The 15737-nt window shown below is 38.3% G+C and overlaps 1 protein-coding gene across 2 annotated transcripts; it reads right to left on the bottom strand.

The window, feature by feature from the left end:
* Positions 1–3178: 3178 nt before the first annotated feature.
* On the bottom strand, positions 3179–11895 carry LOC104599440 (uncharacterized). Of its 2 annotated transcripts, XM_088886915.1 has the most exons (4): positions 11739–11826; positions 9926–9987; positions 3603–3703; positions 3179–3520 (listed from the first exon to the last, which is right to left on the bottom strand). In XM_088886915.1, exons 3-4 carry the CDS (start codon positions 3694–3696, stop codon positions 3372–3374), a joined length of 243 nt encoding a protein of 80 aa, XP_088743041.1. In that variant the 5' UTR covers positions 3697–3703; positions 9926–9987; positions 11739–11826; the 3' UTR covers positions 3179–3371. The 2 variants fall into 2 exon arrangements, with proteins under 2 accessions (XP_088743041.1, XP_010260280.1); XM_010261978.2 differs by lacking the exon at positions 9926–9987 and having other exon boundaries at positions 11739–11895.
* Positions 11896–15737: the final 3842 nt, after the last annotated feature.

Here is a 15737-nt window from a genome sequence, read left to right as displayed (position 1 = left end):
TAAGTTTTGTTTTCAGTATTTCAATAGAAGCTGATTTACACTCCTTAGAATTAGTAGAGAAAAGTATGGGGATTCGATACCGCGCAATGCGCGCACATGCGCGTGTGTGTATGGCGCAATGAGGCGCTTTAGAGGTGCACTTTGCTCGCACTTCGCGCGCACCCGCGTGTTGATGAGATCAACGGTCACGATTCAATCGGTGTGATCAAGAGGCACAATTCAAAGTTAACAGTCACCAACTGTTAACTACATTTTAAACAGTCACAATGTTTGAAATTGTGACTGTTCAAAGTACCTTCTCTAAACCAACACCTACCTTTTCTTCATACCTTTTCACAAATTATTTAAGGAGCATGAATCAAACTCCAAAATACACAATTTTGAAATTCACTCTCTCTCTCAGTCTGGTCTGCTACAGTCTCACATAAGGTTTTTTTGGAGACTCTTCAACTTTGTTAGTTGCAGATTCTTGCCCAAGGCTCTGTTGTATCCTAGGAACGAATTTGCCTATAACCCAACAGCAAACTTAGTAAAACTGAGTGGGGGCAAATAATGTTCTAAAAACAGTGTCTTCAGACGCGCCTCAGATCTTCTCCTCCAAAGTTACAGTGACCCCATCTTCTCCAACAGTGCATAGGTCCAAACAAAGGCAGAGTGATCCCATGAATTCGAATGCGCCTCATCGCAAAAATCAAACATGTTCAGAAGACGAGTTCCTCTGTGAGTCACGTAAAGGATCTCTTGTTGAAACACCGGATCTCCCTCGTTTAACAGCCGGTGGACGAGAATCAATGCCTTGAGCGCCACAATCCAATCCCGTGTTTTACCTAGCAGCCTCGACACGGTAGCAACTAGCGATCCAGGCATTGACGTACCCTCTCGAATACGAAGTCAGAGTCAAGTTCTCTCTGATATTCTTCTCGTCGGCAAGATCATCATCGTGACTTGTCGCCTTCACGATTGCCACCTCCAAGTCCGGAGCGGTATTACTGGCAACCTTCGCCAATCCAATGTTGGTTTGGTCCTTAACGGCTCCAATCGCCTTTCTGATGCTTGGCGCCATGCCAACCACCTCCAAGAACTACTTCTATACTCAAACTTCTTAAGATCGAAATAGAAAATAGTCATAGATCATCAAATGGAAACTAGCCCACTAGTTCCACCTATTTCTTTGAACTCTTTGAATCAGAACAAATATCAACCAATCTGAGTTGATTGACTGACCTCAAAAGCAGTGAGAAAGAACGAAGAGACCGACGACAAGCGCACAAGCAAATCAGAACAGGATCAGATCACCCACAACGACTGCCAACAAGAATTGTTACAACCTCAGTAGATCAATCATAGTAATAGCAGCGTTGTTTCGCGAGTGATAGATAACCTAGCGGCGTGTTTGGCATTGGTGGTGCTCCGAAGCGGAAATGGAGCCAACACATGAAAAAATAAATTACAGAACTGGTTTTCTCATTGGAAGAACGTTTCCACGGTTCCCTCCAATGCTTTCAGTTGTGGAAGATGTTCCTGTCCCGGTTAGACGATTTGATAATCAAATTCCTTCACATTGGGCGGGGGAAACGACATGTATGATCAGGGGGCTGAGGCAGCAAATGAACACACTCTAAGATGAATGCTTTCTCTGAATAATTATTATAACGTAATATGGGAATTAAAAAATATTGTAACAATAGACTTCAACGAAAAATTAACGGAAAGAGGTCTTTGTCTCACGGTCGTAGGGGTTTTATCGCAAAACAAAGTACAAAGGGGTCTTTGTCACAGACCCCATAGTACGGGGGTCTTTGTAATTTACCCAATTTTATTCTATACGAGAGACGCCATCGGAATTAATGTCACATTTAGGGAACACTAATTGTGTAGACGACCCAGTCAAAAGAAGAGTGGCTGCCACCTGCCAATCCCTAGGGCATGCTTCAAATGTGTACGGAGAGAAGACTTGAGTCGAAACAAGCCATTAAGCATTTAAGCCCCATGACCAGACAGAAACAACACATTGATTAGCCATTTGAAATTCGTTCTACAGAAATCTAAATGCAGAGTCCAAAAATGTTATTCATTCTCAGGATTAAACTGTGGGAAAGAAATGGTTCAAGTTCAACTGATCATCAATGTTGTAGTTTCTTCGGTAGGAATGGCTCTGTCGGAGGTCCTGACAAATTACACATATGACACATGGAAAGATTGTTATATTTGGTTCTTCTACCTATTTGGAGACAAGGAAAGTTGCAAGGCAGAAATGATTGAAAGTATTATGATGAAGGTGATCTCATGGGTGAAAACACTGAACTTATTTTCAAATTTTACAGTGGATGATATGATTAGGAATTGGAGGCTAGTTGCTTGCTCTTACTCGGCAAAAAAGAAGATCATGAAGGAGTGGGTGCCCCCTGAACCAGGCTTTGTCAAATTGAACTTTGATGGCAGCAGTTGCGGAAACCCAGGAAGATCTGGAATCGGAGGGGTCATAAGAAATGAAGGAGGAAATGTTCTGGGGCTGTACTCGGGTCCCATTGGAATTGGAAATTCCATTACAACTGAACTGAAGGCAATGGTTGGTTGTGGAAGGGGATTCAAAAGTTATCATCAGTTGGCTAAAACAACATGACAGTACGCCCTGGATATTCAGAAATGGCATCAAGAAGATTAAAAGTCTATCCAGGGACATGCAACTTTCAATTCAGTGGACCCATAGAGCAGCAAATGGACTTGTAGACCAGCTAGCCAAACAAGGGGTGAACAGGGATCAATGTTTCTGGGCTCAACTGTAAAAGTGAAAAATAAATTTACTAGTGGATGCAACGTAGTGGGGTACTCATAAACTATAACCCCTGTAATTTCTTTACATAAATTCAACTTCTTTTTACTGATAAAAAAAAAATATGGGGCCACAGACCACACTGCATCCCGTGGCCTGTAGACCCAACTCCTAAGATGCTCTATGGTTCACATTATTCCATTTACATATCATCAAGGCACCTCAAATTATCAGCTACTTGTAACTCCTGCTTATGGTTTTGGGATACAAGCAAATTAATGTACAATACAAACATGTAGCACAGATAATGAATTTTTAAAAGTTTCAGCATACAGACAATTTCTGGAGCAAACAAGTGACAGGACATCCATAACCTTGAGATGTTGCTTCCGTGATAGACATTCATACTCGGAAAACATTTCCTATTATTATCCATCAATTCCATGTCAACATAAAGAAGGGATATAAGGAGAATGAATTCATACTAGGATCATAGGTTTAAATCCATGCTAACAATAATCCTTTGAGGTTCAAGCAGAACTGTGACACAGATGATATGTAAAACAAGTTCATAATTCATGGGCAAAAAGCACCTTCTTCAAGAATCAGAACGAGACTTGACAATAAAGTTTTGGCGGCTGATGGGGTTCATCACCACTGGAGGTCCTGCAGTACGTGGCCATGCCTGGAATTTCTTATCAGTTTCTTCCCACCAGTCCTTACTTGCAACAGTGTTTGGGGTAGTTCCTGAATTCAGAAGCTTAGTACTTACAAATTGCTAAAACCAATACTTGTGAAACAAATTTCACCAAAGATTAAAAAAAAATACCTCCAAATATCTTATTTTCTGCAATCAAAGTATCAAATACATATGCTACTGCAAAAGATCCCACAGTAGCACCGACAATATACTTGGCCGCCATGGTCAAACTGCAAGCATTTTTAAATGACCCAGTGAAGGAAATTTTCAACATGTATCAAATCCAGAAAAGTTAAACCATTTACCAAATCCCAATACATTATTACATAATTAGCAGAGAAACAAATTGTGCTTTAAAAATGAAGACAAAGAAGGTTGACACATTGTAATAAACCAATTCCTAAAATGAGTGAAAATATCAAATTATGAAATATGAGGCATAGCAAATTAAAAGGGGAAATGCAGAAAATGATGAACGAGAGAATACATTTACCATGAAACATGGGAACAAAGGATGGAAAAATCAATCCAACAGTTTCAGCCTCAGGAGGACAATCTTGTTTAATACACCTAAGGAGATACCATCACAACCTCCACACCCCTCCCCTCAAAACTAATAAATAAATTTCTTGAGGATAATTTCTGAAAAGAATCATACCTAATGATATTCCAATCACTTTCATTCAATGATATACAAAACTCAACCTTGTCAAAAGTTTAAATAAGAATCTTCAATTTTATGGATAGGATTTAACAGTACATATAGAAAGAAGGAAAACAAATAAAAGGTACACAAGATGGTCACAAGGAAAAGTCAGTAACAACAAGAAAAGACCCACTAAAATGAAACAGCAACAAACACCACCTACCTCCCATTTCCACCACAAGAACAAAGCCTGCCATGCAACTAGCCTCCAAAGGCAAGACCAGGGGAAGAAAGAAAAAAAAAATAAGGAAAGGGAGACAGAAGGGCAAAAACACAGATTCAACTAACACTTAACCTTCAATTCCAAAAATAGTTTAAGCACAATCCAAAGCAACCTGTAAGGGTTTACACCTTTCAATTCAAAATGGTTTACTTATTTAATTAAGGCCATCTTATTTTGCTAAATACCAGCTCCAAAGCATCGTGCTTGCTTAAAAATTCTCTCATTTTTTTCCTTCCATAAGTTCAAAGTTGTTTTCTATAACACCATTAAAAGGTATTCCACTCATGCAAACCATAGAAACTCAAAATTATCTGAAATCTAGATGAACCAAACTGAGACTCCAATCATATGAATTGCAAGATTCTACCAAAAAAGAAAGGTCGGATTTTACATTTTGTTACAATAATTGTCAATGATCAAAAGAACTTACAATTCTATTTCTCCATTTTTGTTTCCATACATCACCTTGTCTCCTTAGAAGATCATCAACTAAATACCCATGGAACCACATCTGAGGTTTATTTCATATTTCATAAAAAACATTAAACACCAACAGTTACAATGATTCTTTTGAAAGAATGTTATGAAATCCATCTCAGAACCTCTCATATTCTTTCCTTTCCTTCTCTTGATAAAGCCTTTTTTTTTTGATCAATAACATCAATTTCATTAAATTAAGAGAATAGAGGGAAAGGAATACAGAGGGAGATAAAATAACTTAGCTCCCCAAAAAATAGAAAACTCAGGAAAAGCAAAGAAAATTAAAAACTAGCCCAGAAAACAGCCTCCCTAGTCACTCCTTGCTTGGCCAACCCATCCGCAAATGAGTTGGCACTTCTCTTCACCCAGCTGTACTGAATCTCTATGTCCCTACCCAGCCATAAGAACTATTTTTTCTCATTGTTAAAGTTCCACAAACCACTGTCCTCTGTCTTCAACCAATTAACCACCACCTTCGAGTCACCTTCCAGAATCAAACGGCTAATATTTAGATCTTTTGCTCTTCGAATTCCTTCAAGCGCTGCAAGGATCTCAGCCCTAAGAGAGCCACCTTCTCCAATAGGGCCAGAGAATAAAGCAGTAACAATCCCTTCCTCATTCCTGAAGACTCCTCCAATCCCAGAGGGCCCTGGATTCCTTACACTGCTGCCATCAAAATTCAGCTTTATAAAGCCCGAGGGGGGAGGGGACCAGAATGGACAAAGAGTCCTCTTGCATCTTGCAGTGGAAGCAATATCTTTCCAGTTTCTTAGCAAGTCATCCATAGGACAATCTGAAAACGACTCCAAAGATTTTAGCCAGTGGACCGCTCTTATAAGGATTCGGTCTAACAAGTCTTCCAAAGTTTTTTTCCTTGTCAGAAAATATGCGTGAGTTTCTTTCTTCCCACAAAGACCAGCAAACCGCTGCCCTAATACACCTCCACATAGTCTTCCCTTGCTTCTTAGGCCAACTGAAAAGAGATGGGGAAAACAAACCTTGGACAGTCTCCAGAGGATACCAAGAACACCCAAAACGGGAGAAAACCCACTCACAAACAGATTTAGCAACCTTACAAGAGATCATGAGGTGGTAGTCAGATTCCCCATCAGCTTTACAAAGAGCACATCTATTAGGAAGTAAACAATAGTTGGGTCTCTTTCTTTGGAGTAAGTCTAAAGTGTTGATTCTTTCCAGGAAAATTTCCCAACAAAAAAACCCCACCCGAGGAGGAATAGGTCTGCTCCAAATTTCCTTAACTGGAAAGGACAACCCCAGGGGGGTAGGAGGCTGAGTTAAAGTTTCAAAGAAAGAAGCACAAGAAAAGGTACCAGAGCTAGAAAGGGTCCAAAATCTGGTGTCTTCCTTAGCAGGGTTTAGGAAGACACCCTCAAGGGAGGCTAGCAGAGCTACCAGGCTATCCAAGTCCGTATCCCTAATTGCCCTACGCAGGCCAAGGTTCCAACCAAAGCCCGAAGTGGAAGCTGAAGGGACTAAGAAAGAAGAAATGGATTAAGGGAACCTCCTCTCTTCCTGCTCTCCACCCTCTTATCAGATTCCTCGAGTCTGCTCTATGGATCAATCGCCCAAACACATCAACAATAAGGGTGAAAAGAAAAGGGGAAAGAGGATCTCCTTGTCTTAGACCTCTCAACGCCAGAAAAAAGTCCACCACAATCCCGTTCACCAGGATAGAATAATGGCAAGTCCTAACACAGCCCCAGATCCACTTGCACCACCTGTCACCAAAACCAAAACTCCTCAACACCTCCATCAAGAATGACCAATCAACCAAGTCGAAAGCCTTCTCTAGATCCAATTTGCAGACCACTCCCTTCTTCTTTGACTTTCTAAAGCTCTCCAAGCTCTCATTTGCAATGAGGATCTGATCGGTGATCTGTCTTCCCTCCACAAAAGCACTTTGGTTGCTCTTGATAAAGCCTTCTTTGCCCTACTTTATATCATTTTTCATTAGTTTTACACATTTCAAAGCAAAATCGGTTGTCATTGAAGGAGGCACCTTCTTACCAATACCCCTTGATCTGTACATGGTCAATGCAGTGAACCATTAACTTTTTTTTTGCCTCAATATGCAATGTGTGACTCAATGATGCCTTGGTGCTGATTAGTTGACCACAAAAAAAAAAGTTCAAAATTTTTATTAGGCATAAGCCACAAAGTGTGAGGCTTAAGACTCATGCGATGGCTGGTTTTTAAGAAAAAATATCATGCTAATATTGGAAAATATAGAAATATGCATAATAGGAGTATATTTTTATGTAGGAAAAGCATAAGAATGAATAAATGATCACATAAAAAAGCAATTTATTTGCATATCATTTAATAACTATTAAGAAGCTCTACATATTAAATAACACTTTAAAATGGCGTTGAACATTTTTTGGCATAAATCATCATCACCCAAGCCTTACCCCAACTATATGGGGTTGGCTACATGAATCCTGTTTTGTCATTCCATTCTGTTCAATGCTATATCCATTGTTAAATTATGAACACTTAAATCATTTTGTGCTACTTCGACCCATGTCTTTTTTGTCCACCCCCAGTCCTAGCCCCTTCAACTTGACACATATCAATTTTCTTAAGGATGCTGTCAATGGTCTTCTATACAAGTGACCGAACCATCTTAGTATACTTTCTCTCATTTTATCACCTATTGAAGCTACTCTGAAGTTCCTTCCAGTGATTTCATTTTTCACCCTTCCCTTCCTAGTTTTCTCCACTCATCCATCTCAGCATACACATTTCTGCCACACTCATTTTCTGAACATGTTGTTTCTTGACTGCCCAGCACTCTACCCCATACGGCATAACTGGCTTTATAGTTGTTTTATAGTATTTTCCTTTTAATATAAATGATATTTACCTATCTCCATTTTACCCATCCTTCTCTAACTCAATGGGCAACATCTTCCTCAATCCCAAGCACATAAATACATGCATATATACATAATGCCAAAAATATATACATAAATATGTACATGCACTAGGGGTGTAATCAAGCCAACCTGAGCTGAACTTCTGCATGTCTTGGCTTGGTTCGACTAAAGTACTATTAGGTTCAAGACTTTGAGTTCGGGTTCGCCTTCGAATCAAAGTCTATTTCCTATTTCAGGCTTAGTTTGATTAAATATTCGATGAACTCGAGTTCGTTGAAAGCTCAAAAATGAATATATTTTTATATTTTATAAATATATGATATATTTTTGGGTAAATTACAAAAGACCCCCCTGTACTTTGTTTTGCGACAAAGACCCCCCTTGTACTACCCTTGTAATAAATATTCGAACAACTGGGAGAAAAACATTATTCATCTTCCCCGACCTCAGGATACATGAACATCACCCCAATTCCTACTTCTCAAGCCTTTCTTCACTGACCGCCTAGAAAACCACAGATCCATAAGAGCTCTTCAAGATCTCCCTCCAAGTTGCCCTTACCGAGCTCTGTGAGAAGTTGCTATCGGCTTCCAAGATCAGTGACCTCAGGACATGGCTTAGCACGGGAATCACGAACGAGCAGTCCTTCTTAGACGGGCTACAAGAGTTGAACTGCACCACCGTTGCAACAGTGCTTGAAGAGTTGAGGGTAGCAATGAAGAACTCAACCGAGTTTACAAGTAATAACTTAGCCATCGTGTCCAAGATCCTGACCCTTCTCGAGAACCTCGATATTCCAATCCATCGGAAGCTATTGGATGTGGGGTCCGACTCTGATGAGTTTCCGGCATGGATGCACCCTGGTGACCGGAGATTGCTGCAGGAGACGGTTCTGTGGATCCAATTGGTCATACATACCTTGTTGTTGAAGAATCAAAACCAACAAATAGAGAGCACCAACTCTTTCAATCGTTCAAATGTTATCACGGTTCTGTGGTTCTTGCAATGGTTGTCGCTTCGCTGCAAGGAGACCCAAGCCATTCATAGCTCTTCAACAGATTGGACGATGTGTGTGGTGGTGGACCTAGTGATGATAGATTAGGTCATTCGGGTTAACGCTCAAGTCAAGTTCAGGCCGGTTTGTCCAATAATTGTACTTCCACGAAGGAGTACTTGCAGAGAGAAACCAATTAAGAATCAGTCCTCAGCTAAAACTGCCTTTTGCCTCTTTCTGCGAAGCACTCCACCAACTGCCTACCGACATCCAGCCCTTGAATTGAAATCAATATCACCCCACCTTTCAATTTCGTTTCTTCCCTCAACGTGTGCCGAGCAGAGCGGCGGCCACAGCAAGAGCCATAGAACCGCAATAACATTTGAACGGTTGAAAGAGTTGGTGCTCTCTATTTGTTGGTTTTGATTCTTCAACAACAAGGTATGTATGACCAACCGGATCCACAGAACCGTCTCCTGCAGCAGTCTCCAGTCACCAGGGTGCATGGACAAGATAGACATGTTGAGTTGATCTATGGTGTCTTCAAACTGGGTTTGGCAATCACACAGCGTGGCCACAAGAAGAGGATCGCCGTTGACCTTGGGGATAAGCTTCGTGGGTAAAGAAGCGAGCTTTGAGGGCTTGGTAAGGGCAACTTGGAAGGAGAGCTTGAAGAGCTCTTCTGGATCTGTGGTTTTTTGGGTGGTTAGTGAAGAAAGGCTTGAGAAGCAAGAATTAGGGTGTTGTTCGTGCATCGTGAGGTCAGGGAAGATGAACAGTGCTTTTCTCCCAATTCTTCGAATATTTACTACAAGGGTAGTATGGGGATTAAAATGGCGGATTTCAACGGAAAACTAATAGAAGGGGGTCTTTGTCTCACGGTCATAGTACAGGGGGTGACTTTTTCACAGACCCCATAGTACAGGGGGGGTCTTTGTAATTTACCCTATATTTTTATGATATATAGTATATTCTTATATTAATATAAAAATATATTATCATAATATGTATTACAAAATATATTTTTATGTTCTATAATATATGTGTGTGATACATACATGTGTATGTGTTAATTGAGATAGGCTTGCGAGCTTTCGAGCTGAACCTTTTATTGGTCGAGTTCGAGCCCAAATAACTAATTGGGCTTACCTTGGGATTCGAACTTGAATCAAGACTAACCGAACTTGAGCCCAAACTATTTGATTGCAGCCCTAACATGTACAAACACACACAAGGGACATCTCAAGGTGTGAGAAATGCCCTGTATACTTTTAGGCATTCAAGACAATTCCATTGAGGCTAAACCACATATACATTTTAAAACAATGATACAAAGTGCAAATATGCAAACAAATAAATGAAATAGAAAACATAATATGCATCTTTTCTTTGGTAAACATAGAAAGGAAGGTCGGATAATATTAGATAGGGAGTGATATTTGTTTTTCAAAGAAAGGCTGCAATTTTAACCACTCAAAACAAAACAAGGTCGAATAATATGAGATAGGGAGTGATATTTGTTTTTCAAAACAAAGCTCCCTTGTTTTGGCAATTCCAGAACAGCACAACACTGATTGGAACTCCTACACTATTCTTTTATCTCATGTTCTTTTCTATTTAATATATCACCATCCTACCCCATGCCATCTCAAATGCTCAATGAATATTATATGATAATTAATATTATTATATATAACTAGAGGTAAAAACAAGCAAATTAGTGATGCAGTCAGTATAGCCTTCAATTGACTAATCAGTTGACTAATCGAGACCTTGATAACAGATCTGTAGATATTTCAGTCATCATAGATCTAAGACCTTTGAGTTGTTTTCTGTTCTGAAGCTTTTAGAATATGACTTCGGGGATAAAAATTAAAGTTTACATTCTTCTCTCTCCCTCCATTCCCTGAAACCTGCAAATTTGCTAATCATGGTAGTGTCATTTTTAAATTTCAATCAAAACAATTTATCACATGTAATTTAATTTTCATCTTTTAATTTCTTAATTTACTTCTTTTCAGATCTACTAACCAAGGTAAGTTGCATGCTTTAAGAGTCTTAATTTTTAGGTATTGATATTCTCCTTTTTTTGCTTTTTGTTTTTCTTCCCGTTGTTATACTTTCTTTAGGTATTGAGTTAAAAGCTGATGTTACATTTGTCTCACATTTCACACAATATCCTCATTTAGAGTACAAAAACTGTTAAAAATCACCAACATTTTGGCCAAAGAATGAGGAAAGTATCTAAAACAGTGAGGAACCTTCCTGACTGTGGTAAGTCTTATTTGATCTTCTGTTTCTCTTTTTGATTATTATTCATTACAACCATTACATATACAAAAGAAGAAAAAGAGCTTGGGGACAAGTAAAAATTCAACTTTCAGTCTCCAAATATATGGCCATCGCATCCACCTAGAAAATTTATTTCTTTCGATATCTTTGCACAATGAATGAGGACCAAATTTATACAGCCAATTCTGATTCCAGTAATATCATGAACTTACATTGTATCTTGGAACTAACCATAAATCCATGCTAAGAAATCACAACAATCTCCTCTTATAATAAACACTTACAATATCAATACCCAACTCCATATGTGCAACCTGAGTTTGTAATCCGTGAATTTCAAAGTATTTTTATTTGTGAACAATATGACAATCCATTACAGGTACTAAGTTCCATCTAACTACGCACTACCAATCCCAACAATCCCCAAAAACAATAAGATTGAGTAACTCGTCGACTTTTGAATGCAAAAATCCGCAAAAGAAAAGAACTAAAACCTCTCATCATTGTCAGGTGAGAGAGATCTGAACGGCACTGGATTTTATTAGGGAAAAAATTTAGTAACAGGGAACAAACACCATAAACGCATCAAAATCAAAGAAGCTTAAATACTTGATAGAAGTCTATAAGCAGGAAGAAAAAGAAGAGCAACTGTGAGAGTATTGAAACTCACCGTAATCTGTAGAACTTTCTGAAACGCCGATCGTCGATAGAAAGGTCGGTGGTTCGCGAATCCTCTGTTAGGTGTTTTAACTTTTAAGGGTTGGAAAAGCTAGCCCGGACGCGAGTATGGGAAGATGGGTATCATGGATTCATGGTAATATAATTTTCCTTGTCGTTATTTCCGTTTCAATTGCTACACGCGTGGCGGTAGAATTTCTCATTTTATAATTCTATGGTCCATACTTGCAGGAAGGGAATGTGGTGTTGGGATTGGGGTTAGATCATAGATGCGTGCGGCGTCCCGAATGTCGTAACCCTCCAGGCCTCGATTGACCCTTCAAAATGACGCAAATACCCTTTTTACATGGACTCGATAACGAGTTACCAAACCGAGTTAATCAATTAGCGATCCGGCCAAACCGAGTATTTTATTGGTTAAAATATGGATTAATTTGTTTCCAAACCCCCCCCCCCTCACCTTATTGGCTATTGCCATGTAAATTCCCGTGAATATCAGGGTGTAAATTGGAATTGGATCAACACAAACCCGATTGGCCCAACCCAAAGTCTCAATCTGAACCTGGCCGGGCCCATTTTAATCAGGTACCAGTCCTACTGTTCTTGTAAGTATTATCAAATGTTTACATAATTCCTTTTAAGTTATTATCAGGAAAAAAAGAAAAAAAAATATATTAATTAACTTGTCGAGTCAATCTGATCCAACTTAACCCACTTATGAAATTCGTGCTTCTTAGATTGGGTTAAGTCTGGGCTTATTGGGTTGGGCCTTTGGTCGGGTTTAGGATTGAGGCGCAGATCGAATGGAATTGCAGTAAAAAAATGCAGCAAAATCTGCTTTCCATTTGTAACCCTTAGGCTGTGTTGGTTGCAATGCGAATTTATTTGTACTGATGCAAAACCATAGCAGTGTGAATGATTTCTGTGCAAATTATAATTTATTTTTATTTCAAATTTTATCTTATTTTGTTTGATTGGAGTACAAATGAAGTAAAGCAAGATTTGAAGCAAAATAAAATAAAACCCAAAACGAAATTAAACCAGAATTTGCATTCTTTCATTTGCACTCCTATGCATTTGTACTAGTGCAAATAAAACTGCACTGCAACTAAACACAGCTTATTTCTTATTTTCTTTTTTATTTTTAAATTTATGGCCCATTCTTTTTTTTTATTGTGATGGGAAAGTTGGTCAATAGGATTTTAGTTCCCATTGACCAAGATACCCATATTCTTTTTTCAGATTTATGTGGGGTTCATGAAAAATTTATTTTTCCTATGTATTACTTTCCTACACAAACATTCAGTCCTTTTAAATTGTAGGTACAACTGCTTTTAACTGTAGAATCCATGCCTCCCTTGTTTTTGTGAGAATCTATGAATGCTCACTGAAAGTGGCATTAAATCCACCTTAGAAAGGTGATTGTACACACAATTTAATAAGAGTTAAAGTTCTCTCTACTTACCCGGGTAAGTGATACCCATCTTCTATGCGAGTAAGTAACTTTTCCACTTGGCAAATAGTTACCAACGATTGGACGAAATAAAATTATCCCTTTTATTAATGGTTTTTTTATAGATAAAATGGTTATTTTCTTATTTACCGGGAATGCTTATGTTAAAAATAAGTGTTCAAAGACAAGAACTTATTCGAATAAACACTTATTTGTATTTAGCACCCAACTTTCTCAAATGCTTATTTTAAAAAATATACACTTATTTCATATTGGGCATTTGGTGGTCTTTTCTTCAATAAACACTTGTGACTCTTTTGTCTTTCATTTTCTTTTAAATTTTTAAAATATACCATGAGTTTTTCAAAACTTGTGTGAGTGATAAACACATAAATTGGAAATTTGGGTGGTGGCTGATGGGGTGGTGTTGTTGGAATTAACAATTAAAAGGGAAGCAAGCAACGGAGATGAGGATACATGTCTGGCACAATGCGCGTGGCGACACCTGCAAGAGGACAAACCCATCGTGGATGCTTTGGACAAGCAAATCAAAGAAGCTTGTTACCAGGATGAAATGCGCATCGTGCTCAAGCTCAGCCTCATTTGTAGTAGGACCTCTACAAGACCAGAGAAGAGAAGGTGGGCATAGGTGAGTATGATGTTGCTCCCTTGCTTAGTAGTGCTAAATACATTTCTAGTTACAAGGACAGTCGAAGCGGTAGGAGGACATCAAACAATGATAACTTGTCATGTAACGTATGATAACCACCTAGTGGCCGATTAATGCCTTCATCATTGGAGTTAATCTCTCCAACAATTGTCCAAGCACAGTGGCTAGCTATTCCAATTTTGCCGCTAGTTGCAAAATTTAAAAAAATAAATAAATGGGGACAGTTTTAGTATAGAAAAATCCGAGTAAGTGCTTATAGTTTAATTACTTAAAAGAAGTTGGAAATTTGAGCTTATTGGTTAAATACTTATTTTTAAAATAAGCACTTATTTCAGGTTTATTTTCCAAACATCAATAAGTGCTTAATGGTGTGGTCCCAACCCAAATTTGACCTTATTCGAATAACCCAAATAATTGCACTTACTCAGATAAGTAATTTCCCAAAAAGCGAATGGTACCTGCCGTAGAGTGATGTTTTGGTTAAAGGTCACCATTGATATTTCTTCTACTAATAGAAATTAAAATATAATGTTGATATGCAAAGATGTTTGGTTCCAATTTACACAAAAATAATATTGATTTCAGCTTTAGATTCAATTTGTAGGTATAAGTGTTGATCAGTTAGGCTCCGTTTGTTTGCAATATAAACGCCAAACTGAGGTGTTTATGTACTGTAGTTTGTGTTTGCGAGCGTTTGTTTGACATGTAAAAAAGTAATGATTATCAGATCAAAAATGTATTTTTTGACATTTCCGTACTTTGAAAAGAGAGCATTACTATACTTATGTTTTGGATACAATTTTGTATTCTTTTGATAATAAACTTTTTAACCAAAGTTAAGGCATTGGAGCATTTAATGATGGGCCCACACTTAGCATCGATTTCAAACAAACAAGATGAGTGCAAAAACGGTTTAAAATCTGAATCGTGTTTGCATTCATGAACTAAAAAGAGGGCAAATATTTTGTGTACATAATTGCATTTGCATTGCAACCAAACACAGCCTTAGGCTCAGTTTGGAAGGAGTACAAATGCAAATGTGTAGAGTGCAAAGCCTTATGTTTTGTATTATTTTATATGTACTAGTAAACATGTACATGCATTTGCACGTGACAGTATCTCCAAGATAAAAAATAATTTATTAAAATAAGAATAAAATTGGATATACATATAAATTTATAAATTATTAAGAATTAAAATATTAATAAAGTCTATGAAGTAATTAAAAAATATTTAGTAATTAGCAAATTAATATCTTAAAAACTATTAAAATATTTAATATTTAATAAAAATTAAAATAATTAATAATTAATTTGGTGTTGTATTTTACATTAGTTGTAGAGACAGAGAATGGGGTGGAGACCACGATAGTAGTCGAGAGTGGAGAATAGATGGAAGAGATGGAGAGAGGGAGAGAGAGAGGAGGGGAGAGGGAGAGGGAAATCGAATGCCACTATTGAGATAGGTCTGTTGCACGATGGCGGGAAGACAGGGGGAGAGAGGGAGAGAGGGAGAGAGAGGGAAATCGAACACCGTTGCTGAGAGTTGCAGTGGCGGTGGCGGAAAGACAAGGAGAGAGAGAGAGAGAGAGATCGAACAACTAAACAGAAATGAATTCTTCATCGCTAGCAATATAGGGTTTCTTCGAGTTCTCCATCGTCGCCTCTCTTTGAGAACTCAAATGAGAAGAATTTTGGGTTTAAAAAGGGACATGCATTGTCTATTCGAATATTATCAAGGGCATTTTAGACTTTTGGACACATTTGAAACCCGTTTGAGCACGTTCAGCGATGGCCCTTGGTCTAAACGTTTCAGATCTGAAATTGCATTTCAGATCAACTTTCAAACGCATACCCAAACACTTCTGG

The sequence above is a fragment of the Nelumbo nucifera genome, chromosome 1 (assembly GCF_055504915.1).
Source record: "Nelumbo nucifera cultivar China Antique chromosome 1, China Antique-T2T, whole genome shotgun sequence".
NCBI classification, from domain to species: Eukaryota; Viridiplantae; Streptophyta; class Magnoliopsida; order Proteales; family Nelumbonaceae; genus Nelumbo; species Nelumbo nucifera.
This window is presented reverse-complemented; position numbering and strand designations above follow the sequence as displayed.